The following is a 25,554-nucleotide window of genomic DNA, read 5'->3' on the forward strand; positions in this document are numbered from 1 at the left end:
GTTTTTTTTGGGGGGGGGGTATTTATTTTTTAAATAAATAAGTTAAAAACTAAGGATGTTCCATTCTATTCCTAATTCGTTAAAAGTTTTTCTCAGCAGCAGATTGTTGAATTTTATCAATGCTTTTTCTATTTTTATTAGATGATCATAGGATTTGTCTATTTTCTGTTAATGTGGTTAATGGTACAATTTTTACAGTAATTTATTACTTTTATATATTTGGTTTGCTAGTATTTTGTTTAGGGTTTCTTCTGCATATATGTTGATGAGTGATGTGAGTTTTTTGTAATGTCTTTGTTAGGCCTTGGTATCAAGGGTATGCCTGCCTCATAAAACATTTGAAGAATATTTGCTCATTTTCTGGTTCTCTGGAAGAGGTGAAGTAAGAATTACATTATTTTTTCCTTACATGTTTTGTAGAACCACAGGTAAAACCATCTGGGCCGATCACTGTCTTTGAAGAAAAATTTTAAATTGGGATCTCAGTTTCAGATTTACTTCTTCTTTTGTCAATTTTAGTAGCATATCTTTCTAGAAATTTGTCTCATCTAAAATTTTCAAAATTTTTGCATATAGTTTTTTGATTATATTCTTTTAATGTTCTATAAGATTTGAAAATGCTCTTTTATTCCTGATGTCTTCTGTTTTCTTTTTTTAATCCATACTACAAAGAGTTTATCATTTTTGTTCTATAAAAATTAACATAGGATCCTTTAGTATACTGAGTGATTCTTTCCTATTTTGGTAATTTCTGCATTTTTTTCCTTTCTTCTTTGGATTATTTGTTCTTCTTGTAACTTCTGATGTGCTTATCTAATTAAGTTTTAGACTTTTTTCTAAAATGTGTATTTAACACTATTTTTTTTTGTAAACATTTTTTTAGCTTCATTCCACAAGCTCTATTTTCAACACCATTCATGTAAAATATATGCTCTGATTACTATTAAGATTTCTCCTTTGACCACGTAAGTATTTAGAAGGAATTAATTACCAAACACATGGAGATTCTCATTATCTTTTTTGTATGGATTACTAGCAACATTGCATTATCGTGAGAGAACACAAAGTCCATATGGTCCTTTGGAAATTCGTTAAGATTGGCTTTTGATCCTTTGAAATGTATTATGATTTGGTTTTATAGATCAATTTATTTGAAAAATGCTTCTGTGCATACTTTAAAAAAAGAAGGTGTCTTCTTAAAATGTTGGGTGCAGTGTTTTATAACTTCCCATGAGGTCAGGTTAATTGTGTTCAGATCTTCTATCACCGTATTTTACTGTCTGCTTCGTTCAAAAGAAGGATGTTTTGAAGTTTTACATAATAATTGTGGAATTTTCTGTTATTTGTTTTGAGGCTATATTGTAAGGTGCCTTAAAATTGTTACACTTTCCTGGTAAATCAAAATTTTCATTTTCAAGTGTCATTTATAATTTTTACTGTGTTTATGTCTGGTATTACCTTAAGTTTCCTTTGTGTGATACTAGTGTAACGTCTGTAGGTTCTTTTGGTTAGCCGTTGCCCTGCGTATCTTTTCTATTCTTTTGTTTTTAGTCTTTGTCTTTGCATTTATGGTTTGGTTTTCTGTCCTTCCTGCTGTTTTGTGACCGTATACTTGGGTGTAATCCTTTACCACCTGTCGTGGTAGGTTTCTCGTCCTCTCCTCTTTTAGAATCTTTTGGGTAATTTTTTTAATCATTCCATTTCCTCACTCTGTTGGAATCTACAGTCTTTTGCTTTTTTCTTAGTGGTTATCCTAACCTTTGCAGCAAGTAGTAGACTTACAAAAGTCTAATGTCTAGTACCTTCACTCTCTTTTTGGATGGTGCAAAATTCTCAGAGTATGTTTTACTCTCATCTTGACTTAAATCCTGTTGCTGTGTATTCTGTTGTTTTAAACTCAAGGAGATGTTATTACATAGGGTCAGTGTTCTTTGACCCACAGTTGCTTCTCTTGGGTTGCTTTTCATCCTGCCCTGCGTCCTGGAGCTTGTATCTGGAATGATCTTGTTGTCTGAAGATAACCTTTAACGTTTCCTTTGTGCTGTTCTGCTGGTGACTCATTCTTAAGTGTTTGGTGATGTGTATAACCGATTGTGTTTCTTTGGAGTCATTCTTCAGTCTGTGGCTTGATGTCTTTCCTCAGTTTTGGAATATATTTGGCCTTAACATCTTCAGATGTGATTTCTGCCCATTTCCTTGGTATTTTCCAGCTGTCTTACTTTCCATGCCTCATTCTGGATATTTTTTACTTGGACCTGTCTTCCGTTGTAGCAAGTCTCTTGAGTTTTGTCTAATCTGTTAAAACTATCTCTTGCATTCTTAATAATTGGTTTTTGTATTTTTTCAGCTCTAGAATTTACATATGGTTCATTTTTATATCTTATAGCTTTCCTCTCAAGTTCTTTTTTTATTTTTTTAAAAGATTTTTATTTATTTTATTTGACAGACAGAGGTTACAAGTAAACATAGAGGCAGGCAGAGAGAGAGAGAGATAAGAGGAAGCAGGTTCCCTGCTGAGCAGAGAGCCCGATGCGGGGCTCGATCCCAGGACCCTGGGACCATGACCCGAGCCGAAGGCAGAGGCTTTAACCCACTGAGCCACCCAGGCACCCCTGCTTTCTTCTCAAGTTCTTGATTTTGTCTTTTTCATCCTTTGGACAGAGCAGCAGGTCTGTCTGGCACCTCTGGTGGCTGCATCCGTGGTATGCCTCTGCTGGCCTGGGCCTGGGGTTTCCTGGAGGTATTCACCTGGATATTTTAACTTGTTTGTCAATCACTACATTTTATAATTATTTTAGAAATAATGCAAGGCTTAGGATAATGTCTTCTTTCAGAGAGGTTCTTGGGTTTGTTTCCGCTGGGGGCCAGGGAAACCCTGGCAAGTTAGGGTCCTCTGACCCCAGGTTTCGTGAGCGATCTCTTTGAAGCAGGGCTGCAGGTCCCAGAAGGCTGCCATCCTGTGGCTCCCGCCTCCGAATGGATCTAGCCCTTGACGCCTTGGTGCCGGTCGTCTGTGATTGCTGCTGGTCCCGAGCTTCCACGCTGGTATTAGGACAGTGTTCCGCAGACACTTCCTCTTTGGGAATTCAGATCTGTTCGTCTTTTCTGGCTTGCCTTATTTTCTACTTTTTAAAAACGCTGATCTCTTTAATTCGTTTGGACTGAAGTTTTTGTATGTTTTTTGAAATAACCTGATTTCGTAGCCAAATGAACCAAGTATAGAAGAGGTTTTGTAGGCCCCAAAAAAGCCATCATCCGGCCTGCGGTGCCCCGCATGGTTGTGCGCAGGGAACTGGATGTTTTCGTGCAGTGGGACTCAGACAGAAGGCGAGACTGATCATTCAGCACGTGACATTGAGGCCAGTGACAGCCTGTAAGGCCCATTTCCTTTTTTATGATTATTTTTGTGAAAGTGAGAGCTATTCAGTCTAAAAAACTCAGATAATAATGTGAGACATCAAAGGGTCGTGGGGTAAATGCTCCAGACTATGCGGAGGTGATGCTTTCCAGAACCTACGTGTCTGCCATGTAGGTGGGCACACACGGCCTCACGAGTTGGGTGCCCAGAGCACGCTGTGTGGGGTTTGCACCAGCGGCCCTGGCAGACATGGTTGTAGGCTGGTGCGAGTTTGTGGTCCAGCCCAGTGTTGAGAGCCACAATGCCTGGGTTTGAACCCAGCCTTGCTGTCACAGGTCTTGCTGAGCGGGCCGGTTGTGGGTCACTCTGGGGGTGAAGGGCGTTCACACCGAGCCTGGCAGCCCTCCGCCTGCAGCATCATTCGTGCTGGTGGTGTGACCTTTGCAGGCCGCGCTGGGCGTGTGTGGAACAGACCTGGCTCAGCACCGTCAGGCTGCCTAGCACCCCAGCGGCCCAGGTAGCAGACTTCCAAGCTGGCAGACCGGCTGCCTTGCTGAAGACAAGCCTGCGTCCTGGTGTTCGGAGTCGGGCTCCGCGTGCTACCTGCAGTGAGGGCGGGGCGGGCCGGCCTGGGGCTTCCTCACTTAACCCCGGACCTACAGCCAATTTCTGGACCATGCCAGGTGCCGGGTGCGTGTGGTGGGGGTACGGGCCCGGTGCTGACCTCCCCATCCCGCCGTAGGTTCAGCAGTACCGGGTGGCCATGACCGCGAAGGACTGCTCCATCATGATCGCGCTCTCCCCCTGCCTGCAGGACACAAGGTGAGCTGCCTGCTGCGCCCCGCGCTCGTGTCCCTGCGGTTCCAGCACCCTGGCAGGCCACTTCTGCCAGGCTGATGTCTGTGGGCTCTGTGACACCTCGTAACCCACCATGGCTTGCTAACTCCTGCTCCTCTCTTGAAGCTTGTGATTTGGTTGGAAAGACATTTCCCGAGAATATCTTAAGATTGTCCTGTTAGAGATTACTATTGTTTTCTAAGAAAATACTCCAAAGACTTAGAAGCAGCTTGGATCCTGTGGCACAAATTCCTTTCTCTCAAGGTGCCGTGTGCTGACTGATGCTTGGAGGCCTGAGAAGCTGCATATCCCCCACGAGGTCCTGATACACCAGCCTTCGCGGCCCTTCCAGGCCTGTGGGACCGCACGTTCCCTGTTGAGCTTCCTGTTGGCAGCAGTGCTCCTGGGACGTTGTTCTCTTTGTCCTGTCCCCTCCTCTGCCTTTTTTTAGGAAGTCAGGATGAGCATGATAATCTTCTCTTGCTAATTAGACGGCATCTTCAGCACTGATGCGCAGAGTGCCAAACCCAGTGTTTGTGGAATGTTCCACATTCTTCTGACTTGTGTTCCCGGGTCAAGATGACCTTATCGTTGGCTGCCGGCCACCCATTTCTCAGATGCTTTTGAACTAAACATTCCCAGGACTGCTACTCCCTGGCGGGCATGGAGCGGACAGGAAACGAGGAGGGATGTTCCTAGGGTGTAGCTGAAATCCGAAAAGGTGGTTCTGTTTAGACGAGGACCCCTGGGATCCCGGGAGGATGTGGCTGCAGTGCGTGTTCACTGGACTGAGCCACCTTGTCTGATGACAGAAGCATGTGGCTGTCACCCGCTGCCCTTCCTCAAACAGGCACGCACTCAGGAATGTGCGGGAATGTGCAGGGCAGGCTGGCTGGTTGGCAGACGTGGGCGGGCGGGGACGCCTGTCCCAGGAGTTCCGGGGCGCAGCGCAGGAGCGTTTTGGCACTGGAGCTGCGCCCTGGGCTCCCCGGAACTTGTGCTGGACACACAGACACAGGCAGCCCGTGTACCAGGCGATGCCTGTCTGTGTGCGTGTCACCTTGTCAGGTGCCGGCTCGGTCGTGGGAAACCTGCTGGGGGCCCGAGAGGTGCTGTCCGGGCCCTGCTGCCTGGAGGTCAGGCCTTGGAAACGGGACCTTCTGCCGTTTGGGAGGGAGTAGCTTCGGCCCAGCAGCTGAGCCACGGCTCCCTTTTCCCGACAGAGGGTATTTCGGGACAGGAGTTAAGCGAGAGTCTCGGCCTTGCTGAGCTGTCAGAGCGGGAGTGTGCTTATTGGTCTTCCCTTCCAGGCAGGAGCTTTGAAATTCGTGTTGTTTTGGGATGTTTTCTAAAGCTTCGAGAGTAGTAAGTGTGGGAAACTAGAATTTCTCTTGGGCTAAACTGAGCTCTTATATATTTAGCCATTGCTGGATGCAGAATATTACTGGAGAGCACTCGGAGAGCTGAGTGGGGTGGATGGCACCACGATTTGAGTACAAAATTCAGAATTAGCCTCAGAGTGGTTGGTTTTAATATAAATAATTGTTCATTTTCTGTTATAAGCACGACTACTTCTGATGTTTAGAAAACCCACAAAACTAAGCCTTAGAAACAAAACACGAGCCCTGCAGATGAGATTTGAGACTAGAGCATGAAGTCAGAGCGCGCTCTCCTAACATGAAGCGCCCCAGGGAACATGGGCTTCGCAGCAGATGTGGGAAGAGGCGGGGGAGGGAAGTCTGCTCCATTGGCTTGAGGAAAGGCCGGGCTGACCTTCTCCTTTCTCTCGGGGTAGTGACTGCTGAGTCCCGGTCAGGGGCCCCTTGGACCGGGGGTTCACCTGTGCGGTGTGGGGGGGTCACGGCGGGCATAGGCGGGGTGCGTCTCCCGAAAGGGGTGAGGATTTGGGGTTCATGTGTCCTGAACCTGCTCTTCCGCTTCCAGCTCCGAGCAGAGGCCTGTTGTCCCTTCGTCGAGATCCAGGTTTGCTTTCTCCGTGTCCGTGCTGGACCTCGACCTCAAGCCCTACGAGAGCATTCCTCACCAGTACAAACTGGACGGCAAGATAGTCAACTTCTACTCCAAGACTGTACTCGCTAAAGACGCAGCCGTGACGCCGGCCAGGTACAAGGAGAGGGAGGACTGCACGCTGGTCCTCCGGAAGGTCTAGGCGCTTCCTGCGGGGTCTTCAAAACTTGAACACAGAATGTGCAGGCCGAGGGAGAGAGCTGTTTTCCGTTGTGTTGGGTGACCTTAGGCTGTGAGTGTTTTTGCTTTTTAACCACCTGGCCAGGTGGGGCTGTGTCTGGGTGACCCCGCATGGAAGGGCCGCAGAAACACCTTCAAGGACGAGTGTCAGACCTGAGCGCTGCTGCGTGTGGTGTCCCCACACCTTCTGCTCTGGGCCGCTCCTCCTCCCCACCCGGGGCTGATGTCTAATCGCTGATGTAAAAGCCTTAAGACCCTAGGTTTGGATCTCCTGCCACCAGACTCTAACATAGAAAACTTGAATTGTCGCGTACATCTTACAGTTGGTCTTGAAAGAAAACATGGATACTACTGGAACTTTCCCAGCTGAGTTATGTAGTCGCTTTGTCCGTGCGAGCCCCCGGTCAGCACAGGCCTCGTGGGCTCTGCCGCACAGAGGGATGTGGGGCTGGTGCGGACGAGGGTCCTGAGCTGCGTGGACTTGACGTCTCTTTGGAGGTGCCACGGCCACTGCTCTGCACAGGGTCTTCAGGGAGCATGGGACTCAGGTCAGGGGTGGACACCACTCACGAGCGCTTTCTCTGACGTGAGGGGAGCCGAGGCGTTCCGTGCCGTGTGGCTGCCGCTGCGGCGCGGGAGCTGGGGGGCTGCGTGCCTCGCATCCAGTGCTTCGGGGGAGCCGCCAGCTCTGCTCCTGCAGCGATGAGCGACTCCTGGCTGGCACCAAGAGGGTTCTTGTTGGGGTCACCATAGTGTGCCCAGCTGCTAAGAAAACTGTGGGGAATCTTGGCTTTGGTTTTTTACTCTATGGTGGGTTGTACAGATTATTTATATCATCGTTTTGAGGGACTAATGAAGGTTTATTGTAACATAAGATTATAATAGCAAAACCACGGTATTGTATGAAAATGCTACGTGAAAAATAAGAATATTTTGCTGATTGTAAATTTTTGTGGGGAATTTTGTGATAACTTGAGAATTATACTTGTTTGAATCAAGCCAGCTCTCCTAGAATTTATTCAGCTTTGTCCTAACGTTTACTTCTTCCCTCAGAGGTTCAGAAAGATACTCAAATGACACGTGTCTCACCTGTGGGCGTTGGGGGGCTGTGGAGACACCCCTTGCAGGGACATGTGTGGACGGAAGCATCGCTGTGGTTTTGGCCTGAGGTAGCTCCTTGTTGCTGGCCTGAGTGAGGACGGGTGTGCACAGCACCCCGGCCTTGCAAGGAGGTGGGTTGGGCCCCCTCTGAGGCCCGTCCTGGCTGAAACCACCAGCATCCACATGGCGACCGACGAGGTCCTGCCCTGTGTGGTCTCCGCCTCACACTCCAGTGCGGCCCCTACCGATTCTAACCTTTTAAATGGGACGGCTGAGGCCAGTGCTTCCTGGGGGACGGGGTGTGGGTGTTGTCAAGTCTATGACACTGCGTTTTTATGTCAAGACCAAGAAGAGTGAGTTCTACTCTGTAGGGCAGGGTGGCAAGGTGGGTGCGTCACCCTGGGCATCAGGAATGTCAAGGAGTGGGGGCCCTTGGGTGGCAAGGGGGGGCTGACCTCCAGGGCGCTTCCATCCTCAGACTTGGTGAGAGGTAGGACCAGCTGCTCCCCTAAATCCAAGGATGGACATTCCTATTATTATTTTTAAAATAATAATAGGGAAATATAGGAAAAATAATAATAAGCTTAACTTTTGAGAAAGTTTATTATTATTATTTTTTAGTATTCTGTATCCCCAGTGTGGAGCTTGAACTCACAACCCTGAGGTCAAGAGTTGCATGCTCCCCCAGCCGATCCCACCAGGTGCCCCAGGCACTGTATGTGCTGCTGGTCTGGCGTTTTGTACTGCAGTAGCTGTTGTCTATTTTCCCACATTCTGACGGATGATCTAGAATGTGCTAAAACTGTACAGACAACGTGTCCTAAAGGTGTTGTTTCTCTGTGGAAGATGGTCACGCACCTGCGTGTTTGCCAGGAACTAGCTGGAGTCCGCCGTGCAGAGTGACTTGATCAGGCTCTCGAGAGCGGCTTCGATGCCCAGCACACCCAGCAGGGCTCGGAAGCTGCGAGGCGCGGTCTCCAGGACTCGGTTCCCGTCCAGCTCCAGGGCTGCAGGGAGAGCAGGCTGGCTGAGCCGCCGCGCTGAGACCCTCCCTCCCCAGCCGACGACTGCTGTGACCATGGGGATGGACCCACACACCAGACGTGGGGAGGGAACAGTCTCTCCTCGCCTCTGCTTTCTGGTCACTGATAAACCGATATAAACAATACACTGAGATGCTCGCCTTTTGATTCTTGCCCTGAAGACGAGAAGACAGCAGCAGGCGCCTGTGGGACACCGTAAGTCCTTACATACACCTCCTTGCCAGGCCCCTACCTTGCTGTGGTGCTTTGGGGAGAAGGTCCAGCTTTGGCAAAACCTTCCCTTCTTCATCTATCTGCACCCTCCAAACGATGACCAACTCGAACCTGAAAGATGTAAGATGCCTTCCTAAGTGCTGAATGAAGCCAGGTGGGAAGTGTGACCTGTGTGGCACCTGTCACCCTCCCTGAGGATGTGCTCCTGAAGACGTTTGGCATGGATACGCATCACGTCTGCTCAGCGAAGCATGTGTGACATGAATGAGGAGGGAAATGGACCCCAAGACCCAGCAAGATGCTGTTCTGGACCCACAACGTGGCGGTGTGGCCATACGGGTGACGTACAGGTTGCGGAAAACCAACTGGCGTGGAGCCTGAACGGACAGCGTAGACCGAAAAGCATCGGCAGTGATGGGAACCAGGAATTTCACTTCCAGCCACAGAACCCCGGGTCCTCGAGTGTCCAGTGACCTGGACAGGAGTGTGAGAAATAGTGGAAAATGATGGATGACCTAAGTGCCCACGACCCAAAGAAAGCAGAAATAGAGCTGACAGAGTTGAACCACCGAGAATGAATGAACCGTACGGCTCCACACGTACGGCTCCACACACTGCCAGAAGCTCATTTTGGAAATAATGTGGAGTAACAAAGGCAAGTTACGGCTCCATGTGGAGGTTTGAAAACAAAGCCCCTCAGGCACTCTGACCTAGACCATGAAGGCGCCTCAAGTGGGGTGTGGGGGACTCCCACATGTGTGCACGGGGCCCCAGAGAGGTCCTCCCTTCACCCAGAACTTACTGCCCGCCGGCCTCTCCCCAGGTCAGCCCATCAAGACAGAGCCCCAGCTCCTCCCGGCCTCCCCCACTGGCTCGCTCCATCCCTGCAGTGAGCCCAGCACCACTGGCCGGTGCCCCATGTCCCCTCCCTCCCTGCTCTCTTCCCCAGGGCTGCACAGACACATCAAGGTGTCTGGAAGGGAGTTGACATTTTCTAGCACTTGTAATGCTCGTTTGCAAGAGCAAGCAGCCACCTGCTGTGGGGGAGGCTGGGCCTGCAGGGCATCTGCACTCACCCGGGCTGGCGCGCGCTGCGGACCACCATGCAGCTGGAGGTGGCCCCCTCTGGGAGGTGCACGGCTTCTGGGTACTTCTCCTGTGGGAGAGGAAGCGGGTACAGAAAAATCAGGGACGGGACAGGAGCCAGGAGCCGTCGTGAAGTCGTCAGGTTGCAGTACACTGGTGGTTCGGCATCATGGTCCCCCGAGACAGGGAAGCTGAAGGCCTGCCCCCCAACTGGCTCTTGGCTCTTTTTCCTGCTAGGACCTGCACCCCCATTTCACACAGGCCGCAATGTAGATGGTGTCCGCCCTCCTTGTAAGGGGCCAGGACTCCAACCACATCTAAGGCAGGACCAGGTGAGAAGGCCTGGAAGCCATCAGACGCCTATTCCAGACGTCCAGTGCTAGACACTTCGACACCAAGGCCCCTTGGCTCCCAGGAATAGCACCTGGGTCCTCGTCTTTGTTCTTACGGTTCCTGGAGGCCCGAGGGGTCATGTGCACCAGACCACCGTCCTCAGTAGAAAGCCCCAAGACCCTGAACAAAGACAAGACTCCCTCCTTTCCTTTCCATGTCTCCCAGATGCTCTGTCTGTATCTTTCTGTAAGTTCAGTAAACGCTGTTCTCACCTCCCGCTGGCTCAGCGTTTGATTTCCATCCTGCGTGCAGCCAGGGCCCCTCTCAGCTGGTCCTGCAGGAGCCCGTCTGTGGTCTAAGACCCAGTATGCGGCATCCTGGCCACCCCACTCCTGCCGCTTGTGCTCAGTGGTGCTGCCTGTTCTAGATCTTTCCACTGTGCCACAGTCCCCGTGTGCCCACACCCTCTACCTCCCAGTGAAGAGCTTCATCCCGGTTGCACCTGTTTGTCCCCCAGGGCTCCCTGGCCTTTGGCCACGCTGCCTCCCTAGACCCTTCTCTGCCCTGGGATGGCCCTTTCCGTCTGCCCTGTTCTCGAGGCATACGTGGCCTGAGGCCAGTTGCACATGCTCTGCAGGGTTCCTTGCAGCTCACCAGGGTGATGCTCAACCAGTAAGACAGTAAGTGCTGTCTTACTGCTGTTGTCTGCAGCTTTAGTATTTGGCCTTAAAAGCCCTTTAAACGGCAGCCCCAGCAGGCCCCGGCCGCAGTAGACGCTCCCACCCCGTCCATTCTCACACTTGCCGCCCAATGGCCCCCGCCCATCTGCACTTCGGGAACAGAGCCACTGGGGGCCCCTGGTGACCTCTGCATCGGTCTCCCCCTGAAGTGTGCCTGGCTGCCTGGGCTAACGGGGTCTCGGGAGCATGCTCCACCAAGCCAGCTTCACGAGATCACATGCCACTCGAGAGTCCAAGGTCCTCTTTCTAAAAGAGGGAAATGAAATGGAATTTCACAGATTTCTAGGCTTGTAACTCTAAGGTAGGGCTGGTTTTCTCCTCCACCTAATATTCTAGAAAAATCTGATCTTATTCCTCCTGGCTTCGAGGTCTGCTCTCTGGGGAGCGGACTGCAGGGCTGGGGGGAGGGCAGCTGAGGCTGCGGTGGGCTCCGGGGCCAGTGTCAGAGACACGTCTTCTCGCCCTCCTCCCACTGCGCGTGGTAAAGAAACGGATATCCGGGCTGACGCGGAGGGCAGATGCGAGCCCTGCTGTGTCCCACACGGAGCCTCACGGGACAGCTGTGGGAATCAGAACAGAGGACCTTCCTGAGGACACAAGTGCTCGGTGGACACAGCCCAATCAGCCCCAAGAAGGAGGTCTTGTAGGGACAGCTTCTAAAGGGCCGGCCCGAAGATCGGCCTCTGCTGCCAGGGTGTGAGGCCAGGGCTCCAGACCCACGTGTGAAAGATGCCGACGGGGCACGATCACGTCCAAACACCAAGCTGTTCTGACCAAAGGCTGGGCTCGGCCTGGTTTAAGCTTACAGCCAGTTTCTAATTTCAGCGAAACAGTGTGTATGAGAAAATGTATACTTAAGTGTTCTAAATGGAAAGCGCTGCTTGCTTTTTAAACCTCAAGCTCCTCTAAATTAATAACAGCTGTAGCAGGGCCCCACAGAGGGACACGTGAGCGCGGCGGGGCAGCTCCCAGGCTGGGGGGCGGCTGCACCAGGCGGGGTGCTGGCTCCGGCCTGGGGCCCTCGGGGCAGACACGCCGTGGGCTCAGCCCCCGGGGCGGACCTCACAGCCTGGCCGGGCCTCCTCACTAGCAAAAGGAGGGCTTAGATAAGTGTTCACAAAAAGATACACTCCCTCTAGTTTAAAAACAAACAAACAAGTACAAACTCGGACACCAGGAAGAGGCCGGGCACCCAGGATGTTTCTGGAGAGCCCCTGGGGGTGCTGAGTTGCCTCTTACACAAGGCAGCACGGCGGCCCGCGCCCCGGCCTCCCGCACCCGTGCACACGCAGCAGAGCGCAGAGCGGAGCCGCGGGCAGCGGCCGCATCGAGACCCGCAGAGCGCGGGGAGACCGCGGTGTGCAGGGGGCGCTGCGGAGAACAGAGCCGTGACATGGGACGCAGCTCCTAAGGCAGATGAGCACACGTCAGCGGTGGTCAGAAGTTTCACGTAGGACTGTGTGTGACGGGAGGCGGCGTTGGGAAGCTGGGAACAAGCTGCGCGATGGGGGGGCTCTGCACACGCGGGGCGTCAGCCTCCCCCCGGAAGCCTGGCCTCAGTGTGATTCAGCACGGGGTTTACTCAGCGCCTGCCACTCTCCTGGCAGTGTGCCTTCAAGAGCTCCCCTGGTGTCTGGCAGCAGTGGTGGCCATGGGGACGCTGGCTCGGGGTCACACCCTTTCACACCGGAGACTTGCTTTGCTGTTGACGGCTGCTGGTCCAAAGGGAACAGACTTCTAGGAGCACTGGAGAAAACCAGCCTTGCGTTTACGCGCCGGGGCTACCAGCCCAGTGCCCGGGGGGAAGGGCCCGGGGCGCCCTGCCTGCCTCCTGCTCGCGCGAACCGGCAACCTTGCATCCTGAGCTCAAATGCACCTGAGTGTCCACTGATAGATTAATTCATCTTGACTTTATGTCTGCCTAATTCAACGATTTCTTTTTAAAAATTGAGATATAATTCACATACCATTCACTCCTTCAAAGCGTACACAATTCAGGAGATTTTAGTGTATTGAAAGGCCGTACAACATCTCCACACCCCAACTGTAGAAGCCCTGCTGCTTTCTCTCCTGCCCCTTCACCCCTCTGTGCCCCCCAGGCAGCAGGCAGCGAGCGTGGACCGACTGTCCACAGATGCCACCGTTCTGGGCATTTCAGACAAATGGAATCATTCGAGATGTGTCCTCTGGGGCTGGCCTCTCTGACATGCACGTTCTCAGGGTGTGACCACACGGCAGCCAGCGTCCGTGGTCACTCCTTTACACACTGAGGAACACCCTCTGTTCATCCCCTCATCAGCTGGCGGGCACATGGGGGTTCTTTGCTTTTTGGCTACTGGAAACAAAGCTGCGGCGCATGCAGGTGGGCACCTGCGTTCTCCTTTCTCTTGGTGTGGTGCCTGGGAGCGGCACGGCTAAGTCCTGGGGGACTCCGTGTCGCCACAGAGGAACTGCCCAACTGCTGCCCGCGGCGGCCGCCCACTTTCACGATTCCATCAGCAGCGTCTGACGGTCCTGCTTTCTCCGTCTCCTTGCTGACGGTGTTTGTCATCGCCCCCTCTCTTAGAAACCCTTCCTGTCCTCCTGGTGGGTGGGAGGTGGGCGGTCACTGTGGATTGCGTTTCCCTGCTTTTCCTGATGGCCACGGACGTGGAGCCTCTTCCCAGGCATCCAGTCATCTGCTCGCCTCTGGAGCAGTGTGTGTTCAGATCCTTTGCCTAATTCTTAAACTGGGCTATTTTTCATTAGTGAATTATAATAGCTCTTTGTATTGTTTGGATACAAATCATTTGTCAGATAAAAGGATTTATCCCATTCTGTGGATTGTCTTTTTTCTTCCTTACTGGTGTCACCTGCATGAAGTTTTACTTTTGATGAAATCCAATTTCTCTGTTTTTGTTCTTTTTTTTTTGCTTCCGCTTTTGGTGTCAGAACTAAGAAACCAATGCTGAACTGATGGTCACAGAGATTCACACCTGTGTTTTTTTTCCTAAGAGTTTTATATTTTTAGATTTTAAAATTAGGTCTTTGATCCATTTTGGGTTAACTTATGTAGATGACGTGAGGCAGGAGTCCACCTGCATTCTTTGGTCACTGATATTCCGCCGTCTCTGTGTCAGTCACTGGAATGACTGTTCTTCCCCATTTAACTGGATCTGGTCATATATTAACAACATCTTGTATTTGAAGACAGCCTGGTCCAGAGTACGTGTGAGGTTCCACTGGGGCACAAAACGCATCCCAGGCTTCCCAACAGATGTATATATGTAGGAAAGTGAGCCTCCCTGTGTATCCCATGCACAGAAATGGATCTAAATGTAGGAGCTAAAATTATGACTTAATTTTTCATAAGAAAAAATCTTCCTAGTTCTAGGTTAGCTGAAGATTTCTCAGATACAAAATAAAAACTAGGAGCCACAAAAGAAAACTAAATGGGGTAACCTCATCAGAATTAGAAATGACCGCTCTTAAAGGAGCCCACCTCAGACTACATGTAAAGAACATTTATAACTCATTAAGAAGACGAAAAACAACCTAATTTATGTAACGGTCAAAGGATTTAAAGATACCTAATGGAAGAAGAGATGTGGAAAGGAAAAGGTACTATCACTAGTCATTAGGGAAAAGCAGTGAGATACCACCCTGTACCTACTAGAACGACTAATACAAACAGGACTAAAAATACTGAGTTTTGGTGGAGACGTGGATCTGTTCCTGTAGAAACTGGGAGTCTGGTGGCTTCTTAAGGAGTTAGATATGCAAGCAATCCTATTCCTAAGTATTTACCTGAGAGAAACCAAAACATGTCCAGAGAACTGCGTGCAACTGCCCCCATCAGAGCCGCGTGCGGAACCAGTGAGCGATCCGAGGCCCATGTCCCCGACAGCAGGTGTGTGAACAGCGTGACAGGTGCACGACAGAGGGGTGTTCTGCCCCAGCGTCACCCGCCTAAGAGCATGGACAAACCTTGGAAGACAGACAAGAAGGGCCACACGGATGAGAATCCAGAGGAGACAACAGGACAGAAGTCACAGGGTGAGGTGGGGCAATGGGGCAGAACAAATTACGGCTAAAACAGGTGTGTGTTATTAGACGAAAATGAGACCTTGTTTCTACAAGAAACATCCCTCCACTCCTGGGGCCTGGGCAGTTCTGCTCCCCTCAGGTGAAGGGTGTCCTCTGAGGAGCCCTACTTGGCGCCGCACACTGTTCCGGACTCCGGGATCCAGGGACGAGCCCACGAGTTGCACGTCGGGGTGAGTGACTGGATGTTGGTCCGGGGCCTCCTGGCACAGGTGCCACTTGGGTTCAGACCTGAATGATGGCAAGATGGGGCCCCCCCAGAGCCAGCCTGTGTGGGACTGAGCGTGCTCACTGCGGGAAAGTAGAGGAAGGTCCAGACATAGCAGGGAGGCGGGCAGGGCCAGGACACAGACGCTCAGCTCCAGAGCCCAGTGCGTGGTCCAGCTGCCGTCCTGACACGGTCGTGCTGGCGGCCGGGGTGTGGGGAGCAGGCGTGGCTGGGGCGGTGGTGGGCCCCGTGCCAGGCTCTGGTGGGTGACGAAGAGCCCAAGGCCCGGAAGTGAGACAAAGGTGCACGCAGGTCTACAAGAGGCCGTGGCGCCAGGAGAAGCAGGGAATGGCTAGGAGTGGCAGTGAGGGGGTGCGGTGAGCCAGCCAGCCCTCCGGTCGTCCCTGCTTGGGGTCAGGCCTGGATGGATGGTGGCGGGCGCCTCTGATCAAGCTACCTGTCATCTCGAGACTCACAAATCTAAACCTCCACAAGCCCACACGCATGGAACACCTGACCCGTGGGAACACCAGCCTCCAGCTGCGCTCCTGGGAGCTCACCCGACCCCAGAGAACAGCACCTGACCCCCATGCGGTCTGCACAGCCTCAGGGTCAGAGCTCCCTGCGCGTGAGGCCCCAGACCTCCCCAGTGCACGGACGGCACCCTTCAACAGGCCCATGTCTGGCCACCGGACACAGCACACACTCCAAGGACTGGGATGAGAGCCCCCCACTGCGGCTGTGGGGGGGCAGGGGCAGGGGTCCCTGTGACGGCTGCTAATGATTTTCTGGGTCCGGGGAGGGGCTTGTGCAGCTCAGAGGGTCGGTGGCTGGTCAGAGCCATGGGGGCATCTGTGCTACAGCTCACACCCAAACACTCTCAGACAAATGTTCTCATTATTCCCAGCAACAGAAGGCCCAGACGTGCACGCGGGGAAGAAGGACGATCGGCTCTCACGTGGAAAGACTAACAGCTCTTACATGGCCTCTCAGTGCCAGACAGGGGAGCAGGTTCCTTACAGGTATTTTATGTCTGTGATCACAGATGTCACATCATAATCATGCTGCTCTTATGGGCTCAACAAGGGCTTGGTTCCAGGGGCTCTGGGACCCTCTGTCACCTCTGCAGGCTCAGCTGCACGACCTGACACCCCCCATCGCTCCTCTGTCTCTCCAGCGAGCGGCAGACACGATGCTCCTACACTCGGCATTTCCCCACGTGGGGGGCCATCCTGCTTTACCAAACAGACCACCCCAACTAGCAAGTGCCCTTCTCAGTGTCTTGATCCCACCTGTGCCCTGGGCTGCTGCCCTTCGTCCGGGCAGTTTGGAGGACGCAAGCCTCCTGGGCTTTGGACAGACTTTGACCAGGTCTGACATGTCCTCCCGATGCCACGTTGGGAGCAATGTGGACACACTGCAGGGCTGGTGGCCAGAGGTCACCCCTTTCCCCTGTAACTGCTGTCTTCCTGGGGACAGCCAGAGACCAGGCCACTTCATGTGGGATGTCCATTCACCAGCCTGGGCCCTGATGCCTAGGGGCTGAGTCAGCCACACGGGGACCGCCAAAGAGTGACTGTCTCCATCTCCTTCCCCATCCATTAGTGGCTTTCCACCAGAGGAACAAGGCTTTCCTTCTCCCTTATTTCTGTACCAGTACTGACTCTCAATGTGAATCCACGTTTCTCCAAGCCCCGCCAACAAGGCCCTTTTCTGGAGAAAGAGCCCAAGAGGACAGGCCGGAGGAATGCGCACACGGTACGGCCCCTCCAAACGCCCCTGCGCACACATACCAGACGCGAGCAGGAGATCACCTCGGGCTTCCCTCCAGGGGCCTCCCCACTTCCCTCCTGGGTTCACTCTGCCCTCTTCACCCTCAGTGGATTCCCTGCATCAGCCCATCTACAGTCTCCCCCTCCTGATGGCACAAGATGCCTCTTTGGGAGGAGAAGGTACAGCCAGGAAAGCACATTCTCTTTCCATTACCTAACGGTGCTGAGCATTTTCTGGGCCACGTGTGGCTAAGGGCTCTGTCCTCTTGATCAGAGGAGGATCTCAGACCGTGACGGCTCACTCGGAGGAGAGAGGTTATCGTACGGCAGCCCTGGAGGAGAAATCCATCAGAGCATCGCCGTCTGCAGTAACAGAACGAGCCCCTGAGGCACTGTGAGCACGTGGAGGATTCTCGCTGCAATAGTGCACACTCGTGACACACGCTGGGCTGACAGCTGACGAAGTCCTGAGCTACAAAGCCAAAGAGCAGGGGTCCTACGTTCACAGTGTACTCTAAGGTTGACATGGGGCCCTGACCTCCTTCATTACAGACGGGATGGAGAGACCAGCTCTTTTAGATTCTGCATGTCATGGAAGTAAACACCCATGACGTGAGACCAAGCGCTGCTGAATCACCTCTTAGAAACCAAGCTGCTCCAGCTTTCCAAGGTGTGGTCCTGGAAATGGGCCACAGACGCAGCTCCCTGCATGTCCACACCCAGGGCTCTGGGGGTGAGAGGTGGGGAGCAGACCCCAGACCCCATGGGTGGGTTGACATGGGGCCCCTGACCTCCTTCAAGATGCAGGCTTCTGGGGGCTCCACAAAAAGGAACCACGGGAGAAAATAACTGGGAAATGCTGAGGAGCTCGGTCTCACATATTGCTGGTCTGGAGGGTGGTAAAAAACATGTCCTAAATGTTGCTCAGTAAAACAACCATCAAACTTGTTCTCAGCCCACAGAGGCTTGTAAACCAGAAAAAGCCAGACCGTCATGGTATTAGGGACTGCGGCCGCAGGCAAGCCTCAGGGCCTGGTGTGCCTCTAGGTGTCTGGTCTCCAGCCCGGGGCCCCTGGGGCCTGTCCGGATGCTCCCCACTCCTCGTGTCCCTCCCGCCCTTCCCCCTTCTGTCTGGTTCTGTGAACCTTGGGCAGAATCAGGGCAGCTCAGGGACGCACCTTGTTAGAAATGAAGACTTGGGTTTTTCCCAACAGAAAGTGCCACACGAAGGGTGGCTATCAGGAAGTGGGGGGCACCCGGAGCGGGGGTGGCAAACAGCAGCAGCTGCCGAGTCCACACCCCCGTGTCTGCACAGCAGCTGATTAAAATGGTTTTTACATTTGTAAATGGTCAGAAAAAAACCAAAAGAATTTATGCCATGTGAAAATTATATGAAGTTCAAACTCGAGTACCCATGCTGAGATCTCGTGGAACGTGTGTATTCCTGCCCACCTGGCAGTCTGGCTGATGTGTCTGTCCCCCTGAGGGGCCCCTGACACAAGCAGAAACCTGAGGGGAGGCCAGGGCAGGGCCCGGGGGACAGCACGTGCCAGAGAAGTCAGGAGGGGACCACACCACATTTTTCATGGTGTCTCTTCTTAGGAAGTGACCCCAGGAGACAGGAGAGCAGACTGGCCCACGACTGTTCGGCCTGGGGGCCCGGGATGCATTGTGTCCTGCGTGGCCCTCGGAACAGAAGCAGGACAAGCAGCGGGGCCTCTCCGTTCCGTACGACGTGCCCTTCACCCATTCTCATTCCACCGGGGACACGTCCTCCCGGGCCCCAGGACTGAACGTGCCCTGTCTGCTTCCTTTTACCCTGTCTTCCTCCTCATCCCAAGGCCTCCTGGCCGAAGAACGTGTCATTTCCGTGCTGCTGCGCAAGTCACAGGATGGTTCTGAAGCCTATATGGGAAAATCATCCAGCTGAAATTCCCGAATCCCCATAAGCATGTTTCTTGCTACTTCCTTATAGTTTCTGCTACATTTTTCGTCTTCCATTTTAATTGTATTAAGCTACAAAAACTTCACAAAAAACCCCTCAGTTCCTATTTTATAATTCCATATTTCAGTTTTTTTTTTTTTTAAGATTTTATTTATTTATTTGTAAGAGACAGAGTGAGAGCGAGCACAGGCAGACAGAGTGGAAGGCAGAGTCAGAGGGAAAAGCAGGCTCCTTGTGGAGCAAGGAGCCCGATGTGGGACTCGATCCCAGGATGCTGGGATCATGACCTGAGCCGAAGGCAGCTGCCTAACCAACTGAGCCACCCAGGCGTCCCTCCATATTTCAGTTTTATTTATCCTTTGCCTGAGCTCAGGTAACTCACAGTGATTCTGTCCCAAGAAACACCATGTACTCTGAGGTGGCCCATCCCACGGGCACCCTTCCCGCACTGTCTTTTGACTTCTCCCAATAGAACCTGTTCACTTGATGAAGGGGTGAGAGCGACCATGCCGTTCCCCTGGAAAACAGTCCACCTTCCTGACAGAAAATGCAGATGCCCTGTGTCCCCCTCCACTTTCTTTTATTTTTTATTTTTTAAAGATTTTATTTATTTATTTGACAGAGAGAGATCACAAGTAGGCAGAGAGGCAGGCAGAGAGAGAGAGAGGAGGAAGCAGGCTCCTCGCTGAGCAGAGAGCCCGATGCGGGACTCGATCCCATGACCCTGAATCATGACCTGAGCCGAAGGCAGCGGCTTAACCCACTGAGCCACCCAGGCGCCCCCCCCCCCTCCACTTTCTTGTCCGGGTTTCCTCCGCACAACCACCTGCGCCGATGGCCCACGGGGCGCTGCGGGGTGGGGACAAACCAGCCACCCCACCCACCCCTTCTGATCCAGGGACTCAGGGGGCAGGTGGAGCTGCACTGTCTTGGCCCGTCCAGACCGCCCTCACCCCCTCTCCACAGCAAGCAGCATTTTAAAAGGAAACCAAGCACATGATGACACACGGGGTGATGGCGTGAAATGTGGCGACAAACGCCGCAGCTAGGAAATGGAATTGAAAGAAGCAGAAGGATGTGGGACTCAGGAGAGAGAACTTGTTCACAAACACAATTCTCCCACGCTCCCCACCCCACCCCACCCCATTTGAGAATGGAAACAGGGAAACCGGGCCAACAAAATCAGTCATGAACGCAGCCGCGACACACACCGGCAATCCGCGTGAGGGCAACCCCGTTAGGGTGAGGAGACCGCGGTGTCACCGCCAGCGGGAGCGGGCTGAGCAGCTGGCCTGTGTCCTGAGCTGAAACACAGCTCTGGCCCCATCTCAACTAATAATTTCAAAGGTGAGCCAAGTTGGTTTCTCTGAAAGCCATCAGAAGTGGTTCTTTTTTTTTTTTTTTTTTTTTTTTTTTTTTTAAAGATTTTATTTATTTATTTATTTGACAGAGAGAAATCACAAGTAGATGGAGAGGCAGGCAGAGAGAGAGAGGGAAGCAGGCTCCCTGCCAAGCAGAGAGCCCGATGCAGGACTCGATCCCAGGACCCTGAGATCATGACCTGAGCCGAAGGCAGCGGCTTAACCACTGAGCCACCCAGGCGCCCAGAAGTGGTTCTTAAGAAGATGAATACACGGGACGCCTGGGTGGCTCAGCTGGTTGAGCGGCTGCCTTCGGCTCAGGTCATGATCCCAGCGTCCTGGGATCGAGTCCCGCATTGGGCTCCTTGCTCGGCCGGGAGCCTGCTTCTCCCTCTGCCTACCACTCTGTCTGCTTGTGCTCCCTCTCGCTCCTCTCTCTCTCTCTGACAAATAAATAAATAAAATCTTTAAAAAAAAAAAAAAAGAAAAGAAGATGAATACACATGTATAAATGGAAAATGCTAGAAACTCTTTAGAGGTAATTTCTCAACTTCCTCTTCATGTACATATGAATAAGTAATCATATGCACAAAATAACAAAAAGCAAGCAGATAAAGAAAGTAACGTTCCATATAGTCACTGGCAATTTTATCATTACTATGATTTAAACTCTTTATTTCATAAGTGTTGAAGTAGTGTTGTCCAAAACATTGAAACTAGCTTTGAAGTTATTGAAGTCTCATTTAATTTTTTTTCATACTTTGAGTTTTTAGCGTCTTTTTTAAAAAATATTTTATTTATTTTTTTCACAGAGAGAGATCACAAGCAGGCAGAGAGGCAGGCAGAGAGAGAGGAAGGGAAGCAGGCTCCCTGCTGAGCAGAGAGCCCAATGTGGGGCTCCATCCCAGGACCCTGAGGTCATGACCCAAGCCGAAGGCAGAGGCCTCAACCCACTGAGCCACCCAGGCGCCCCTGAGTTTTTAGGGTCTTGAGTTTAGGGACACCTGGGTGGCTCAGTTGGTTAAGCAGCTGCCTTCGGCTCAGGTCATGATCCCAGTGTCCAGGATCAAGTCCTACATCGGGTTCCAGCTCCATGCGAAGTCTGCTTCTCCCTCTGACCTTCTCGCCTCTCATGCTCTCTCTCAAATAAATAAAATCTTTTTAAAAAAAGATTATATATAGGGTCTTGAGTGTGTCTTCCAAAAAACAAATCTCATGCACGCACACACACACACAATTTACCCGTAACCTCCACAGGCCCTAGGCACTCGAGACGTACGCGCTCGCATCGCCCTCGCCAGCTGCACGGTGTCACCGGCAGAATGCCCATTTAACCGAAACTGAAACGGGCATCAATCAGGAAATCATGATAGCAGCCACTCAAGATGACACAAGGGTAAATGGATTCAAACTTCAGGCGGTGAGATTCCGGGACCTGAGCTTGTGAACCTTTCCACCATAGAACTGTTTATGAATTCAAAGGTAGCTGAAATACACAGGACAATGCTATTACGGTCAGCCTGTAACACGATTCATTCTGGCAACATGACTTCGATGGTGGCAACAAGAACATCTGCTGGGAAACACACGTGTCCCTAAAGTCTGTTCATATATTCCACATCATGTGCCAGACGTGAATGAGGCCGGAGTTCCCAACCATAAGGGCTCCCGATCGAATACAGGAAACTTGCTGTGCCTATTTCTTACTGGAAGTGCTTAGTTTTCTCTCCAGAGTGCAGGCCATTCCTGGTGGTTCCTGTCTTCCTCAGACAGGCCCCTACCAGCGTGGGGACAGCCCTCCCAGCCGCAGAGGTTCCTCAGAACAAAGGCTCAGCCACATTTGCCTTGGTGGCTCGGGCCTCTGCTTCCTCTGTCCTCGGACACCACGATCCCGCCTGCTTCCCAGGGCTCGTGCTGCCTGCCCTCCCTGTACACTCCTCGCCCCTGTGCGTCCTCTCTGCCATTCCGAAGGGGCCGCGCTCATGTCCAGGAAAGGCTGTGTTTCAACTGTCCATGTTTGAGGCCTTTCATGTTTAATGGTATTTTATTTTCTCCTTAAACTTGATGAATAGTTTGGATATAGAATTTTAAGGGTGACTTACTTATTAAGATTTTATTTATTTTAGAGAGAAAGTGTGTGCATACGCGGGGGGCAGGGCAGAGGAAGAAGGATAAACAGACTCAATCTCAGGACCCTGAGATCATGACCTGAGCCGAAATCAAGACCTGGGTGCCCAACTGACTGAGCCACCCAGATGAGCCGGGGGTGCTATATTTAATTTATATTTTACATATAGAGTTAATGAATACTGCACAAGACAACCCACGAGGGGGAAGCAAGGCTCGGTGAAACAGTCCACCCTGTTTGCGGGACGGCCCGAGTTTCGTCTCATCTTTACAGTTGAAGCGCTGAAGGCACTTACGAGGGAGGGTTTAAAATGATGCCCCTTTGAAGAATAAGAAAAACAAGTCTCAGAGACATGCAAGTCTGCTCTAATGACTGAGAGCCCCAAGTAAAGCAGCCAAGCCGACCCTCCTGACCCTCATGCCCTTTTGTAGGCCGACTGCAGGTGACCCGGAGTGCAGCTCGGTGCACCACGGGAGGGGAGGAGGGCCGCGCAGACGCCCGCTGAAACCAGGACAGTTACGCTGCGGGAACCCTGCATACATGGGCTCCTCCGAGGCCCTCTAGCAAATTAAAAAAAAAAAGACCTTATTTTTCAGAACAGTTTTAGACAGAAAAACTGGCGAGATGGTACGGAGTTCCCACGTTAATATCTAACACTGATGTGGTATGTTTGTCCCAATTAATGAACGAGTATCAGTGTATCCCTTTTATCACCAATGTCTATACTTTATTTTTTCCTTAGTTGTTCCTTATGGTCCTTTTCCAGGCTCAGGATTCCCACCTTTGGAAATTCTCCCTGGGCCGCCTTTATGCCCTGCTACAGGTTTAAGTATTATGCTATTTTAATTAGGGGCTCCCACTTCTCACTTAAGGAAGCTGAGGAAAAATGTGTAGTTGTTCTTTGGGTTCTAGAGCAACACAGGCCTTCTGGTCTGGCCACAAACCATATGGCTGACCCACTGGCACCTGCCCCGTTGGCCCATCTGTCCCTGAGCTGGACCTGAGACTCAGGACAAGCAGGTAAAAATACCAAAAACACTCTTAGACATGTTCGCTTCTCCCGCCGTCTGTGAACTCCTCATGACTCATACGTTCATCGGGGAGTATCTCTTGAATCGGGAAGTGAGGGCAGAGGATTTTCCCTGCTGTCCTGAACTGCGTTCTGCTCCTAAGGAGCTCCCAGTAAACGTATTTCGGGTTCACGCTCTCTCACCTGATGAACCTGGTCTGACCCACTCGGGGCGTGGCTGTGGCTGTCACGGCTGCTGACCTGCCCATTCGCAAGAGTCGCTCAGGTCATCATCACAGACCACCTGCTTCTCACAAATGGCCAACGGCCCGCGCTGGGCCAACCCACAGGTGGACAGAGCCTTTGCGTGCAGGGGACACTTGGCAGGGAAGAGACCTCGGGGTTGCAGGCCACCTCCTCCCGAGGCTTATGGGGGGGAGTCCTCCCTCCCGGTGCAGTCCCAAGCGCAGGGAACCCTTCTCGGACTTGGAGCCACTGCAGCCCTCCAACACCACGGGAGCCGCTCGCTTTCCTTTTCTGCAAAGCCAGTGTGAGCTGGTTTCTGTCCCATCGTCTGTCACCCGTGTTAAGAGAGCTCTAATAAAAACCCTGGCCACTCTGTTAAGCGCTGGGTATATCCTGACAAGCAGAGTAAGACCGCACATCAGCGAAATGCACACAGAAACCACGACGGACCGTGACAGCATCCACACCTGCGTGGCTGCAGACGAGTGACGAACCGGGCTTACACGCCCGGTATGACCACAGCCCTCCTACGCTGTGGCTGCGTGGGAGTGGGTAGAGTTGCTTTGGAAAACGCACCGGCAAGGCCCCTGAAGCCGAACATACATCTGCCCCACAACCCCGCAGTCCCGCCCAAGATAAATACGTACTCGTGTCACCAACAGACAAGCGTGAAGCAGCGCTATTTCCAAACGCCGGAACCTGGAGAGGCCCAACAACAGAGTCCTGGGGGAGTACCTTTTGGCTCATCCACATGCAGGGATGTCCGGACACAACTGTCACACACTGTGGCGCTGTGGGAAGCAGCTACGTGCAGCTCGAGGGCTTGGGGGCTGCGTGTTCTGCTTCTGCATCTGCCTGGTGGCCGAGTTCATTCTGTGAAAAATGACCCCACTGTATATTTGCAGCATGTGCCCTTGTCTGCATGCATACATTTCAACCAAAATAAAAACATGGAAGAGAGCATCCCTGAGCCCACGAGGCATACGACCTCGCGGCGAAGACGGACAGACAGACCAGCCTCCTCTCGGCGGCTGCCAACCAGGGCAGAGAATGCTTTGTTCCTTTTTCACCTGGAAGCCCTGTAGCCACTCTGACTACCCAGTCATCGCCCTGGGTCTTCTCCAGCTGTCACATCGGTTCTGAAGAGCAGTGCCCACAAAGGCCTGGGATACCTGCGCAGATGCTCTAGGACTTGGTACCAAGAACTTAAAATCTACTTTGTCCCTCATTATCTTCCTGGAGTAAGAGTAGCACCTGGGGGCCTATCTTGATGCAGAGGTCCCTGAGTCACTGTTTTGGGGAGCTATCAAAAAGCCTTTCCTTGGGCGCCTGGGTGGCTCAGTGGTTAAGCCGCTGCCTTCGGCTCAGGTCATGATCTCAGGGTCCTGGGATCGAGTCCCGCATCGGGCTCTCTGCTCAGCAGGGAGCCTGCTTCCTCCTCTCTCTCTCTCTCTGCCTGCCTCTCTGCCTACTTGTGATTTCTCTCTGTCAAATAAATAAATAAAATCTTTAAAAAAAAAAAAAAAAAGCCTTTCCTTGGCTCATGATCGATTGGCAAGGGCATGTCTTCCAAGAGCGGTTTTTTGGTTTTTTCCCCTGAAAGTCTTATGCACAGTAGTTTTCATTGCTTTTTGGTGTGGTCTGAATAGATTTTAGTACATTTCCTCCCTCCTGGTATTTCAATGTGTGGAAATCTTAACGTCTGAAAACATGGAGATTTTACTATTGACTCCCCCTGGGCTCATTTACACAAAAGCACAATTGCGTCACACTCTTGATTCTGAAAATACTATGCACATGACTTTGTTCAAGTAGAATTAGTTGGATTACATTTGAGATGTAAGGGCCAAAAGCTGCAGCTTAGAAATCTTTGCTACATGAAA

At 51.9% G+C, this 25,554-nt stretch overlaps 2 protein-coding genes across 4 annotated transcripts in view; one reads left to right on the forward strand and one right to left on the reverse strand.

Moving 5' to 3' along the window:
- The window catches only part of IPPK (inositol-pentakisphosphate 2-kinase), a 400,388-nt gene extending 392,987 nt beyond the window's left edge, over positions 1-7,401 (forward strand). For both annotated transcript variants that reach the window (XM_082694307.1, XM_082694308.1), the window contains 2 exons: positions 4,101-4,180; positions 6,140-7,401. In XM_082694307.1, coding sequence (XP_082550433.1) covers positions 4,101-4,180; positions 6,140-6,365 — 306 coding nt within the window. In that variant the 3' untranslated portion in view covers positions 6,366-7,401. The remainder of the gene's footprint in view (positions 1-4,100; positions 4,181-6,139) is intronic.
- A 687-nt stretch (positions 7,402-8,088) lies between these two features.
- Positions 8,089-25,554, reverse strand: part of CENPP (centromere protein P) — a 227,334-nt gene continuing 209,868 nt past the window's right edge. For both annotated transcript variants that reach the window (XM_082694325.1, XM_082694326.1), the window contains 3 exons: positions 9,837-9,916; positions 8,780-8,871; positions 8,089-8,511 (listed from right to left, as the gene is read on the reverse strand). In XM_082694325.1, the coding sequence (XP_082550451.1) occupies positions 8,381-8,511; positions 8,780-8,871; positions 9,837-9,916 (303 nt within the window). In that variant the 3' untranslated portion in view covers positions 8,089-8,380. The remainder of the gene's footprint in view (positions 8,512-8,779; positions 8,872-9,836; positions 9,917-25,554) is intronic.

Source organism: Mustela nivalis (assembly GCF_964662115.1).
Source record: "Mustela nivalis genome assembly, chromosome: 13".
In the NCBI taxonomy this organism is placed as follows: Eukaryota; Metazoa; Chordata; class Mammalia; order Carnivora; family Mustelidae; genus Mustela; species Mustela nivalis.